This window comes from Anneissia japonica, unplaced genomic scaffold, assembly GCF_011630105.1.
Source record: "Anneissia japonica isolate Jap-2015-1 unplaced genomic scaffold, ASM1163010v1 scaffold324_len738069_cov173, whole genome shotgun sequence".
Classification (NCBI taxonomy): domain Eukaryota; kingdom Metazoa; phylum Echinodermata; class Crinoidea; order Comatulida; family Comatulidae; genus Anneissia; species Anneissia japonica.
This window is the reverse complement of record NW_022692196.1, coordinates 318,826-334,167: the sequence shown is the minus strand read 5'-3', so window position 1 is coordinate 334,167 and position 15,342 is coordinate 318,826. Positions and strand designations below refer to the sequence as shown.

General features: G+C 33.4%; 1 protein-coding gene across 5 annotated transcripts in view; it reads right to left on the bottom strand.

Moving 5' to 3' along the window:
- LOC117100178 (protein O-linked-mannose beta-1,2-N-acetylglucosaminyltransferase 1-like) overlaps nt 1-15,342 on the bottom strand; it is a 122,835-nt gene that overhangs the window by 60,009 nt on the left and 47,484 nt on the right. For all 5 annotated transcript variants that reach the window (XR_004444097.1, XM_033239762.1, XM_033239765.1 and 2 more), the window contains one exon: nt 6,828-6,924. Coding sequence is in view for 4 of the 5 variants with exons in the window: in XM_033239762.1 (XP_033095653.1) it covers nt 6,828-6,924 (97 nt within the window). In the remaining variant the exon portion in view is untranslated. The remainder of the gene's footprint in view (nt 1-6,827; nt 6,925-15,342) is intronic.

The window sequence follows — 15,342 nt, the reverse complement described above, 5'->3', positions numbered from 1 at the left end:
ATTGCTATTTCATAAACTACAAAAAAAACCTTTTACTTGCCAGAGCTCCTATACTAACATGGAAAATACAATATGTAAATTGTTGCAACACATGGATCTCAGCAAGCAGTGATTCCTGGAGAAACTGCAGAAATTCTAACACTTCCAAATTATGAGGAAAACCTAGGGCTCTGGTTAGGGTCCAGGAACGTCATTGGGATGTGGCAGAAAAAGCTTATACTGTATGTCCCAGAAAATTGTTAGGGTTTGGATATTTTTTTTAAATTATTTTATACCACTGTATTAATTAGGACACTGCTATTATTTTAACTTTGTTGAATCCACCAATGAATGTTTTTATTCTAAAAACCTCATATCGCATCCAAGGGAAGGAGTATGATGCTGTCCAATAGGGAAAACTTATTATCCCCTACAGGGGATAATAAGATAATAATCTTTCTAATAAATTGCCTCTGGACTAAACAGATTAATGTATTATAGGCACAGTAGTTCAAGACAGGAGATGTTTTCTATCACCACAGTAATATTCAAATAATGTCCTGACAAACTGAGTTGTGTTGTGTGGCAGGTCACACAATGCTAATGTGTGATACAGTACCTTAGTTTTTCTTCTTGTAGATAGACAAAATCATTTGAAATGCCTAAATATGGTGGTGATGACATCACATCATGACCATATGAGGCATGTTGTGGAAAATGGCTAAGTTGTAGCAAAAATTGAAAATCAAGTTATTGGCATTTTCAGATACCTTAGTATGTGATCTTCAAAATGAGGAGTCATTCATTTAAATTGGACATTTCAAACCTAAATTGGAAAGTGAAAGTACAGTACGGTACTCTTAGAGCCAAGATAAACATGATTTTGAGTAATTGCCTTTCAAAGTTATTTGTGCATACATTGTTTAATAGAATTAACTATGAAAAATAACATTAAATAAACAATTTGTTAACCACTTCTAGAACTAATACTTTGGGACATGATTAATAAGACATTAAACTGTTGATCTATAGTGAAAAACAAATTTGGATTTTTAGGCAATTTTTTGAGCTCCCATATTTTATAGCTAATTTACTCAATACTGGTCTGTGCGACAACTTAACCATTTTGCCACAACATGCCTCATATAGGCAAATCATCACTACATATGGACATACAGTACAACTGTAGTTTTTTCAAAGAAAATTTGATAACCTGGCAAGAGCTGTTCAGATAAATTTTGAAAATTAAACCTGAAATATTGATACTGTATAGAAGATGATTTTTTTTTTTTTTTGTGGAGCTAACTGGTTTAATGTCCTTATATTTCCAGTACATCTTGAACTTGTGTAGATTGTTACATTAACCTTTCAGGATGAGAACATCAATCAGGGTTTCTATGAAGCTAATTGTAAAAGATGGGACGATGAAAAGGTCAACTATTAAATCAAATAAGAACAGGTAGAAATGCAGGAATGCTCTTAGGGTATCTGAGATCTCAACAGTTTTGCATATACCTTGATGATTTCTATATTATGAATTTATTACATTACATTTGGGAACAAGAACATAGTGAGAGCATTAACTAACTCAGTCGGCTAAACTGGTGGTAGCTGGACGTGGTCTGCTGTCCTTCAAAATTTCTAGAAAGTATTCCGGGAGATGAAAACTTAGGGGTTTCAAAAGCTTATTTAATAGATTTTAGAGTCTACTAAATTATGTAGAAAATGCTTTTTTCTCACCAACGAATTGTGGTTTTACTTCCCGACAAATTACGGTTTTTCAAGAGTTTCTATTAAGTTATAAAGTTACAATAGAAAGAATAAAGTTTAAATATAAAAGCAAGTATGGGAAACATATTTCAAAAACACATTAGAATTGAGATCTTGTGGCCTTGAGCCAAATTGCAAGTGGATTTAAAATATAAACAGTAGGAAAAGTTATATTGCAAAAAAAAAGTAAAAAAATTAGGCCTAAACTTATTGTATCTGTAATGACTATAGACTTACTTATTGCCTCTACGCTGTGTAGTCTTCTGACTTCTCCGCCTGGGCTGCTTTAGTAAGGTTGCGGATGAGGTCTTTCCAGCATGACTTATCTTTTGCAAGAGCTTTGATGGTGTAGAGATCGTTAATTGATTGTAATTTTAGGTTGTGTTTGTTATTGATGAGTGATTTAAGGTCTTTTTTTAAGGGTTATGGGTAAAGTCATTCTAGGTCTGCCTTAATATGTAATGAATAAGAAGCATACTGTTAATAGTTCAAGTTTTAAATTATAAAAACTACTATGAATTGAAAGTAAAGAAATAATTCAAAATGGCATAAAGTTAAAATTAAGTTGAACATGATGCTATGACCATGTACTGCAACATTATACTATTTGCTGATATAATATGATACCCCACGAAATTCTAATGAACCTCAGTGACAGATCTGTCAACACTTTCACTGCATCCAATGAACTTTTACCTTCCCAAGGAAGTAAACAGATGACAACTTGGTGCATAATTAAATTGATATCTAGGGTACTTCGAGATGAAGGTTTCGGTAATTGATCCAATAAACTTTCCTCATACTGTAGCTTATAGAAATGGACAGAACTTGGTCTATTTGGATGAAAGAAGTATGGCTTTAAAATTTAAATAAATATTTCATATCCAAATAGAGATCAAGAGAGAAGACACATTTGGATCAATCTCAAAGAAAGTTTAACGAATGAGAACTTTGGTTCTCTAAAATAAAATAATGCAGATAATTAATGAACTGTTTTGAATTCATTCATTCAATAGCTTTTTTCTTTACTGAATTGTATAATTTAATACATCAATAAAATTCATTCAAGTGACTCGCTTCCAAATGATTGCTATACTGTATTTTGTTTTGGTAGAGTCAAAGCAATCATTGAAATTAAACATCCCAGATAAAAATCTCATTCCATCTAAAGAAATAATACCACATATATAAGTCTCCATTATTATGCTTTTGCGCCTCGAAGGTCATTTTCATTATGACTAAATTGTTAAAAAACAAGAGTTAAATGACTTCTGTTTTCACAAAGAAATACTTATTTTTACAGAGTTTTATCTGAGATTATTTCACAATGTTGCTATTAACATCAAGGCCAAGCAAACATTTCCAAACAAAACTGGAAATATGAATAAACTAAAGATTTTACTACAATTCCTTTTAATCTCCTTCACGTTTTTTAAAATAAGAACAAGGTAGAGACTGTAATATGAATTCATTCTCTATTGAAATCTATGTTAATAATAGTACTATAAATTTGTAATATAAAGCAACTACTGAAATAACACTGAAGTAAACTAGAAATTGTTCCTATATTATTCTAAATTTTTTTCCGATTGAAAGACAAAACTTTGTAAACTGATATACTGTACATTGTATAAAAGCAATTCATTATTATCTTCTAAATTTTTAAAGATTATTATAGATTTACCTAGAACCACAGGTATGTGTATCAAAGTTTATATTTCTTATAGAAAATCATAAAAATCTAAAATTTAGCTAACAAATAAAAATAAATAATAATTATGAATATCTGTAATTTTCTAGTGTCTAATAAAATGCTAATGGTTGAAAATCAGCAAATTAGCTTTGCAGTAGACATGAAAGTACTTTTAGTTAAGATCTGAAGGTAGTATTGCACGGAAGGCCTACTTTATATTAAGTAGTAAAAACAGTATCTCGCTGAAGTAGCCCTATGTATAGTAGTCACATGCCAAGAATAGCTAATTACCATACCACAAATATCTGCACATTACCTAAATAGATACTGTAGTCCTACAGAATCTTATTTTTTTTGTATTCTATATATTTTTAGTACAAAAATAATTTTTGAAAGTGGGTGAAATATTTAGAGCAAAATACCCACTAATTATACCCACTGCATATAATATTAAATAATAATAATATACTTATATCCTAAGTATTAAAATCACAACATTTGCAAAATTCGACAGCTGTTGGATATCTATCATGATTCATATTCTGAACCTTGACTTTTGATACATCATTGCAAAGATGATAAAAATTATCTAACATAACCACTGTACATTAAATAGCAGAGAGTAAACCAACAAGTAAACAAGGCATCTTGAAATATATGAAAGTAGCAATGAATGCGACAGCAATTATAACTTGGCGTTTAGATCTCCACCTTTCAATACCAGAGTTTACTGGTTGAAATCATTAAAAGATATTCATAGAAACCTCATTCTTGGTATTAATAATGACTGCACATTTTATTGCAGAGGGATAAAATTGGAGGGATACTCTTAATTGTCCCTCCTGCTGCTCTATGGCCATGTAAAAATACATGAGAAGGGTATTATAGGGAAAAGTGAATTGGAATAGGAAAATAATCTCTAAAGTCTTGAACAAGGTGTGTAGAACTGAAATATGAAAATATGGGGGAATCCACTTCTCTGCTTCATGATCATGGCAAATTACAGACAGGATTAAAAATAAATATTAAATATTTCTGCAGAGCCTAATAAGAAGCCTACCCACTAAACATACCTCCTCCATTTAATACAGATCACTCATATCCTAAGTGAATCAAAGCATTTGCAAATATACAGCTGTCGGTTATCTATCATAATATATATTCTGTAACCTTGAATTCAAACATTACAAGCAAAGATGGATGAAAATTATCTAAAAAATAACTGTAAGTAGCAGATACAATAGTAACCAAATTGTAAACAAGGCATTCCTGTAAGTGAGGAAGATACAGCAACTATAGAGGAATGCATAGTAGTTTTAATATGTTATTTGAAGGTTTTCATGGCAAAGGACTATAATAATATAATATACTGTATATTAATGCTTGGACTAATTAAGGACTATAATAATATAATACACTGTATATTAATGCTTGGACTAATTAAGGACTATAATAATATAATACACTGTATATTAATGCTTGCGGTACTGTACATCATGTAAATAGTTCTGAAAAGAACTTTTGTTGTTGGTAGAGAATATCTTGATGTTTCGATTGAGTTGCTATCTGCAGAAATTCCAAAACAGTGAAATACTTGAAATGTTTTTGGTAGTGAGATTTGCTGGTGATTGGTTGAAAACTAAACAGCTTTAAGATGCCCACCTTTCAATGGGGGGGGGGGGGATATGGGGAGTAACTGGTTTACTTGGTGAAAGCTACACTTTTTAATGGGAAGGAAAGCTGCTCCTATGACCAGGGCAAAGTACATTGAAAGTTGGGAAAGGGGGTGTAGGGGGACAGTGAAGTAGGGCAAGGGACTAAAAAGTGTTCAATCAGATGAGCAAATAAGGAATGTAGAGTGTAGAATCAGGTCAATACTTAAAGGCTGATATCTATTCTAGGCACTTAGGTTGTTAATTATCTTAAATAAGCAAATGGCGGAAAGATAGTGATAGTTAATTAAGACATCAATGGAGGAAATTGGCTTGCTTTTACAGAATCAATAATACATGCGAAGACTTGTTATTACTTGACGTCTATAAATACTTCTCATTAGGATGCTTTCAAATTTTTAATTTAGAATCATCATCATCCTCACTAACGTCGAAACAAAATACTCTACATCCTCTGTTATGTTCAGGGGCTGATTTAGAGTGGGGGGGCCTGGCCCCCTTCTCCCCCATCCCCCACTTTTGGAAAGTTGAAAAAGAAAAAAAAAATTGAGGTTGTTTACGGGCATCTAGAAAACAAAAAGTTCGCGGGAATCTGGCTCCCTAATAAGCTCGACTCGTCACTTGTGGTGAGGATGATGATGACAAACATGACATTTGCCAATGAGTCTAACTAACGGAGGTAATGTGAATAATTTTTTGTAGACAACGGAAGGCTTCTGTTATGATAAATCAATGTGTTCTATTACACTGTTTCTGAAAAAAGAATAAGGATGTGTTACAGTAGTATCGGCTGCTGGGATGTTCATGCATGCAGTGGCGGTACTAGATTGAAAAGGAATCCATGTTCGCCGGCGAGAGGTCCAACATCCCTGGCAGGTTTCATAACCACCTGAGCCCTACCATAGTGGAAGAAAATTTTAAGAATAGGCAACTCTAGATGCCAAGAAATTCATAATGATAATTGGTTTCTTTCCTGAGGGGGTTCAGGGTTCCCCAATAAGAATCTTGTACCCAGTGGACCCCTGCTAGGGCTACTACCGGCATGGTGCCAGGAGCCTTATTCCATTTTATTTTCAAGAAATGTTCACACAATAGAAAAGAGAATAGGCAATAATTGGTTAAATGTATCCAGGTAAGAATTTCAAAAATAATTTTTTTTTCTAGTTTCCCCATAATACTTCACAAACTACACAAAGATGTCTCACAAGATAACTCATAACTGGTTCGGTGTATGGAACAGAATCTCATTATTTCTTGTTTCAGACGTGTTAAGACAGATAAACGACATAAGCACCCTACATTTACTATTTTGGCACTAAACCAAATTTACGTTGGCGTGAAACCTATAATATTACTCGAATTATATTAGACTTTAAATTCATTAAATGCATACGTTATCCACTCAGCTTCAATGTAATAAACACGAACAATCTAGCAGCGCAATCGTAAATTAAAGCTCCTTCCATATAATTCACTGATTTCATTTAATTTAAGCGTTTTTTCAACGAGAATTCTCGCACCTGCAATGACGTGTTACATTCTAAAGGGTTAAGATCATGTGTCACATGGACGTTGGCTAGAAAAAAAAAAACCGAATCAAATAAATCATTAAATCTGTTCTCGATGTTGAAGACAAAGCAGTTGAAAGTTACCGAATAATTAATATGCATTTCCTTTTCAAATATTCTAATTTCCCGACTGATATGGCTTACCTTCTACAACACCTTGTTCTCGTAAACGTTTCCCTGTGTCTGCGATAAAGAAAATGTTGATGAGTACCGTGATAAAAAGTACAACCACCAAGACCATCTGAAAAATACAATTGAAGTATATTATATTAAGTAATTTTAAAATATTCTACAATATTTAATTATTATGTATTAAAAATAATTTTAAAGGAATAAATTTACCACATACCATCAGAATCAAATATAAATTAAACAAAAATTGCATTAAAAAAATTTTAATAAAAGGATGAGTAACAACTTTTCTGAAACTGTTTTGTACAGTACCAGTATGCTTATGAAGGGCTTTGACGCAATTTTAAGTCCAAGATACTTGGACTACAACCATTAAAATAATTTGATCCAACTTAATGGACACCAGTTGGCACTTAGCATCCCCGATTTACTGCATGCAACAATTGCACTTACAGTACTGTATTATATTGGCTCATTTATGGCAAAATCAAAACGACTGTTTTGTTCCCAGTTAATATTTGAAGTTGACTCAGAGTTGCACTGCAAATGTTCATACTTCTTGTGTTAATAGAGTATAAGCGAGTTCCTAAAACCAGATCTCCTAAAGTGACAACTTAGGAATTATATTGAATATTGTTTATCATAAGTAATTTAGCAGATCTCGCAGAAACTAATAAAACCTCAAAACTGAGCAGTGGTGTATCTAGAAGTCTAGAAGGTGAAATGGGTGGGGGGGGATCCTCGATGGTCAGTTCAGGGGGGCTAACTCGTAAAATACGTATCTAAGGGGGTGCACGCCCCTCCAAAAATTACTCGCCCCCACCCAGTCGCCCCTAAAAAAAATCACTGGCAAGTAGTTAAAAATCACCTTATTTTGCCAGTTATCGTCCTTCAACTTATCATGGAGCTCCCCCACTTCACCTTAGCGCCACCCATCAGCACCCCCATTTCAAGACTTCCAGATATGCCACTGCCTGAGTTCAATTCCTGTTGGTGTTGTAGGATTTTTCTCGTGACCAAAACAACTCCACTCCCTAAACCTCATATTGAAATTTAGTTTGGGTAAAACATCGCGTGTGTATGTTTGTCTTGTGAATGGGATTATCACCTACAAGTAGGACAGCATTACATTTGTGTTTCATTTGGAAATCATTTTAAATGATTACCTCACTTTGAGCACAGGTAATTTTGGCTTCTGTAATGTATTTTGTTGCAGAAAACAGTAAAATCCAAGTCATTTTTCGTGACAAAATTTTGATCTCATGGCAAGGCTTGGGCCTACAGTACCTATCCCTGAGCTTTGTAGCATAGACCTAGGCCTACCCTCAAAACACAGAGACGCTATAAAAATTTGAACTCTCTGAATTACAAATTTTCTCAATTACGAACTTGTTAGGATGGAGGGGTACGTAATTGGGAGACGTTACTGTCATAGCATTTATTACCACTATTGAACAATATTAAACAGCAGAAAATGACCGAAATATCTTTGATATAAAAAAAAGAACCTGATATTCCATTTCTTAGAAGCTAGGGATTTTAAGTCATTTCTCTAGCTTTGAGAAATCATTAGTACCAAGCCTGTTGATCTGTATTGCAAATGGATCTGAAATGCGGCAAAGTCGTGTTCAAAGCAGATAATAAGAATATCACAGACGTAGTCATTAATTGGTGTGGACAGCGAAGCTATCATCGCTTAAGTCTTTATGAATCATTGGTAACAAGCTAGAGTAGTTAATGAGGACTGTATACTATACTTTATGTAACTTAATGACCGCAATTCGTCATTACACACTCGTTACTAGGCCATTATGGATCTGTTGTGCATTTCTTGTCCAGCCTATTTCAATGTTTTGCCTGCATTTGATGGGGCCAGAATCTTAATTAACATAAATTCTATTCCTTTTATTATAATTTAGCTGAAAAACGACATCTTTGATTAATGTAGGTGGCTTTGATTGACTTAATTCTACAAAGTTTTATACAGCTAAAGCAAAACATTTAAACCAAAAGATTTACTTTTATTAAACAAACACCAATGAATCATTCTATATATATGACATTGGTTTAAGAAATATTACCATTTATATAGTAATTTAAATATTGTTTATCCATAATGTTCTATGTAGTAATTCCTTTTTTGATTTTTGTCTGTCGATGAAACTAGGCCAATAGGCTAGTAACAGTGAATGCATGCAAGTTTAACGTCAAAAAATGAACATTTAGTAATAACAAAATCAGTTACCAACTTTATAGCTAAAAGCATAATGTGGAAAAATAAACTAAATACCTATTGCATAAAATAAAAAAAAAAAAAAACTTAAATCCATATTGTTAAATTCATCATCAACATTCCAAAATTCTATGACAAATTACATTTTGATTGCAAACTGATGTTGTATATCGTAAGTTGATAAGTGTTAAGATTAATAACAAATACATATCTATAAACGTTAAAAGATCCTTAAAAAAATTAAGGAACTTGTAACTGGCTTACTTTTTGAAACCGATTTATTTGCATCCTGTTAATGGATTGCCATGATAAATTATATTGAACATAAGTTCTACAGGTCACGTAGGTGTAATAACAAGATAATCTGAGATTACAAACTCTCGCCCTGTTGCACCATTTCATTGCAGACTGACCAGACGGCTTCATCATAGGCCTCGCGTGACAAGCCCATCAATCGGGCGAGTTTGTACGCCGGCCGGATCACTTCGAGTGTGTCGCCCAGAATTTGAATCATCCCACTCTGGCCCACGATTGATCCGCTCTAGACCACTCAGCTTCGCCAAACAAGGCTAAACAACCCGCTTGATTTGGCTGTCAGCTGTTGCGGCCAAAAAACATAAATAACATTCTAATATCTGCATCTTCTGATCAGCACCAAATTTAAGGAGGATTGTAATAACATTGTCAATGTGTAAATATTTGAAGTAAATCTGTCCAGTAGTGTTTGAGTTATGTGCCCGGAAGGAAACACACACCACACACGACGGACAGACAGTAATTTTGCTATAAAAATATGAATATGTCTGTATATTTAAGTAGGGTAGGGGTTAACAAATTCCCAGACAATGTTTACAACATTTTTTAGTATTCCAAGAGAGCCTTCAGGTAGAACCCCATACTGACAACGTAAGCAGCAGAATGAGCCTTGACTCGCAGCTAGTTAACGTGAGAAATACCAAGAAGTCACACGCAAATTGTTGTACATGCATCATTCAATGATCTACCAATTTTAAGGTTTCCCCAGAGGGTTTCTCTTAGATCAGAGGTCCCATAAAAAATGATTAGATAGTCATTCACCCTACAAGGTGGTGAGAGAAAGAGGTTAGTACCTTTACCTAGGAGGTTCATCGCTGATTGTCTGTCTGTCTGTTGATTACAGAAAAACTAGAATGGATCATCATAGAATTATTTAGCGGAGTGGTACATATTGTTCTAAGAAAAAGTTGATTAAATTTTGGCATTAAAAGGAACTTTAGGTTAAGCACACAAAAATGTGAACAATTGTCCAGTAACTTATCCCCTATCCCAGAGCCAAAATGAAAATAATGGAATCACACGAACGTCCTGCATGTGCCTGAGTATGTGGCACGGGCAGAAGTACACTCTATTGAATACTGTTTTAGTTTTATATGCTTTTTTTATCATCTTCGATGGTTGGCAGGACAAAACTGTAATAAATTGCATTTCATGCACTAATATTTGCAATTAATACCATCACACCATCACCATTTCAACTTTCCACCCATCAGAATATAGTCATTTCTTCTCTTGTCAAATAGTAATAATAACAATGCAAATAGAACCTAGAAAAATACTAAAACAATCTGGGATTCGAAAAAGTGATGGAATAATCTTTTGGGAATAATTTTTATAGGCCTGGTAGGCCTAGGTCTGTCAGTTAGACAACTGAGACGCTAAAAATAGATCAGAAAATTCATGCATTTATGGTACAATTCTGAGAACATGGCTTATGACATTAAATCATGTCCGATGAAACAATTCCCAAACTGAAAAGAAATATTTTGTCAGTAAACGATACCAAATGAGACCACGCGATTTCAAATGTAATGAATGAACAATCGTCTCCATTGTTGAGAAACCGGTAAAAACTTGAGACATTTTGAAGTAGAAAAACAAAAAAATTAATCTTTAAAAAAAAGAAAAAAATCTTTATTAAGTGGAGGCATTATTAGCAAAATGAGACTAAACATCTTTGACAGGTAAGTAGATAACTTGAATAAAGTAAGTAAATGTTTCTTGGCTATGAGGGAATATTTTTCATTAAGGAATGAGAACATATAATAATGACGTTGGATAAGCTTTGACCATGTGTTACAATCGCTGAGAAAAGTGGTACATCGACTTCAGTTAGAGCATCGTGATGGGGAGCTAATCCAGCATGAAAGCAAACGTAAAAGCCTAATCAATTGAAAGTAAGAGGCATATCTTCCTCTCAATTAATCCATGCTATTTTCTATCATCCATTACTGATTAAATGTAAACTCAAGACTAGCCATCATGTCACATTAATAGGCCTAAAACTTTAATCATTTTGATGTTGACAAGAGCAATCCCATTTAAAATCTCTCAAGTGAATAAGAGCTTTAGCAAACTGTCACAAAACTGTGGAAAAAACCTCCAAAATCAAACTTTAAAGCCAGGAAAAAATGTTTTTGATATTTCGTACCAATTTTGCTACAGACACAAAAAGAGTTTTTGACGAAAAACTCGGAAACAGTAAATGAGATATTTTTGAATGTTTATAAAAAAAAAACTGGGGAAAAAGGGGCGTGACAACCTTTTTTTCCAGGTCTTCCCTCTCAGCGTAGCAGCACAGAGAAGTAGAATAGGCCAAATTTGTCTCACTGTCTCAATAACTTTATATTGATGAACATGAGCACTGAACCATGAAAACTCCAGAGCTATATAATATAAGTCTCCAGAATTAGTTAATTAATCAATAAACAGCTCATGTTTTGGCTACTTTAAAATAATTTTTTTTTTTTGTCTTTTACCAATAACACTCTGTAAAGTCTTAATCTTACTTTTAGCTGTTGATTGCTTCAGTTCTATTTAGGGTAGGTAATATTCCCAACAATAATGAGATTTGTCTGACTCTAAGCTATGAGAGTTACAACTTCTTTGAAGTCTGATTTCATTGTCTTGAGTGAGTGAAATTTCAGGTGATTGAACTAGAAATCTTAAGTGATGCTTGGGAAAAAAAAAGAAGATAGACAAATGTGTACTGTTCTATAAAGTCAACAGTCAGCCATCATTGTCGCTATTATTAGTATGCAAATGAAACAATAAATGAAACAACTGTACAATAGGTATACATCAAGGCATGTCAGGCTCAAACAATTTTTTATATGTTTTGATTGCACCACCTGATTTTTCTATTACACTGTAGTAGCATTTGATGAAACACTTTGGAATGGTAACAAGACGAAAACTGGTGGAAAGTTCTACTACATATCAATTTTCTCCCTCTGTAGCCTTAACTTTATAGGCATGAATATTAAACTCTGTACAGAGACAAAGATGTTAGCTGAGCAAATATTTTTAACTTTGCTCAGTTTTTTATGCAGTCATTCACCAATTACCAATCCAAAGAGTTTTGCCAAAGTGCGAGCCAGCGTGTTATTTGATCACAAGTGCGAGACATCGCAAGTGTGAGCCGGCGAGCCATGACGTCACGACAATAGATATGAGACGTTACTCGAGTTGTGCGAGGTATCGGCTGAGATTTGTGGAGTACAATTCAAAAAACAACTATAGGTCTAATAATGATTTATTGTGATGTTAAATAAACAATGTTAGCTATCAAGGAGCGATGTTGTTTTTCATTTGGACCTTCGTCCCTTCAAGGCTAGGCCTATACCATCCTAGCTAGTCTAGGCCTAGAGTAGGATAAGGCTAGCGCGACATGCGGACGTTGGTACGTGTAGATTAGTCTACAAACGTCGCCTAAAGTAATTGATTTTACCCGGCAGAATGAAAGAAGGAAACTCCGTTTTTCAGTCGTCTTAGGCCCTTGTTTTTTGACAAACAATGACATTTCAGAGGTCAAATTGCTGTCAAGAATATGAATTGGCTGCTCCGCAGCAAAAACTAAGAAACGCTAACAAACTATCACAGTATAAGTGTTGTACGGAAAGATTTAAAAAATCAACATTCCCCATTTTAATCAAAAATGACTTAGTGTAATCAAATCAATAATGTGATAATGATAATATTGTGATAATTGTTTATCTTTTTCCCACAAATTTTAATAATAAAGTTAATACCGCAATATTGCTCCTTTTCCTCAATCAAAATAAATTAATGTAAAAACCAAAGATGATTTTGTGACAATCGTTCTTTTTTTTTTCAATTGATTTTAATGTATTTTTTAAGGCTGATTTAATGTATTTTTTGAGATGGTTATAATGTATTTTTTAAGACTAATATAATGTATTTTTAATGATTGCTTTTATAAATTTCGTATATAATGTATTTTTTTTTAGATTTTTTGTAAATTGACTCAATTCAGTTTTCTACTGCAATGTCCAATTTTTAATAAAAACCAGAATAAATTAATAAATAAATGAACGAACGAACAAATACTAATTTTGAAAAAGGCAAATCGTTACTTTGGAATGTATAGACCAGCATTTTCATTTACTTTTATGAGCAATGAAAGTTCAAACGCATCTTTTTTATTCATTGCTATCTTCCTATCCCACAACTTTGCAATGTCTGTGCGAGTGTGTCTATAGAAGCACATTTAAGCTAGATTCACACGAGACACGATAACAACACAACAATGACATATCATCGCGTAGTTTGTATTCTTCAACAATGTGCGCACTTGTATCGTGTCGTTATTGTGTCGTAATCGTGTCTATTGTAAAGGTACCGTGTAGCATTTTTGTTACACTACTGTATGTATTGGTTATTATCATTATTATTTACAGCATTTTGTAGAATAAAGTAATATCCACTTGAACTGTAGGCCAAGTTCCAAAAAACTGTTTCTTGCCTAAACATCCAAAAAATAGAAGTACTGTATTTCTACTTTCTGCACATTATCTTTTAAAAAAAAAATAAATATTTTACCAGACATAAGAGAAAATTACCACTAATTCCGGCAAATAAGGCTTAGTGCTTCAAATGATATCAAAAATAAAAACAAAAATTAAGGCTGCACCAAAATATTGTACAAATATGAATACAGTAGTATAAATATGAATAAATTAAAAATATATATATTTTCTTACTTAAATTGATATCATGAATCTTCATGGTTTTACTATTCAATATAGGCACTTTGATATGGATACATAAACAAGGGGAAGATATACTGCTTATGCATATTTCTCCTTGCATAAATCAGTTGGCATGCAGGTGTGGATATAGCAGGCCCATGGGACCTATTTCTCACTTGTCACCAGATCAGGTGTTATGTTTAATTTACTTAAATATCAATTTATCATCAGAGATGATAGTTTTTAAAATGCTTTCCATAGCTAGAAAAAGTGCAATTATTTATCACAACAGTAAAGGCTACACTAGTATCTTGAGGAAGAGGTACAGTGTAGTAGGTAGTAAAAATTAGAGGCATTGGTGTAAAATAGCAGCGTGTATCTGTCAACAATTTTAATGGTGTGGGGGAAGGGGCCAACTTAGAGGCGCAAATTTTTTAGCGGATGTGTACCCTAGATACGTCACTGTCTATGTCTATTAATTAGTAGGCATTTTGCGCCACTGAGCATCACATTGTCGTAAGCCAAAGTAGGCCTATAGTTTTATTAAGTCTATCTACAATTTTTGTGAGAGTACTCCAAGCAACCATAGTACTACAGTATACTTAAATACCAAACTGAATATCAGAGTACAAAACTACAAAAAAAAAAAAAAATAATACAAAAACAGTACAACAATTGTTGTATGGTCTTATGTGGGTTTACTATTGAGACACTTTTAAGTGCATAGTTAAAAGTATTAGGTGTGTGACTAAAATTTATGAATGAAGATAGTGATAACAATGATCCTGTTCATTCCGCAGACACCCCCTCACTTAAACAGAGCGTTGAATATTGAATACAGTGGTTTAACCTCAATTGATCCTTAGTTTTCCAGGTTTAAAAAGAAGTTTATTTTGTGAATACATTCACATTTAGATTAAATACATGTAAAATCGCATTTTCTTTACACTATGGTTCTTACAGGAAGTATAGTTTTAGAAGTTTCAAAAGCATGAATTCAACTAAAACCATAGCATTCAAGTATTTACCATATGTTAACTGAAATTATACCACCACCAAAAAAAATATATATATTTGCATTACCATTATCATCATTCCTAAAATATGTCATATCTGCAAACGTCCAGGTTCTCTGTGGACATGAGAAGAAGAAGCTGCGCAAACACAATGGCTACCACTATTTTAGCCGACTGAGCTAAGCTGCCCTCACGCCATGACAGACTCGCACTTCTCTACTACTGTTCACATAAAACATCTAAATTGTAAG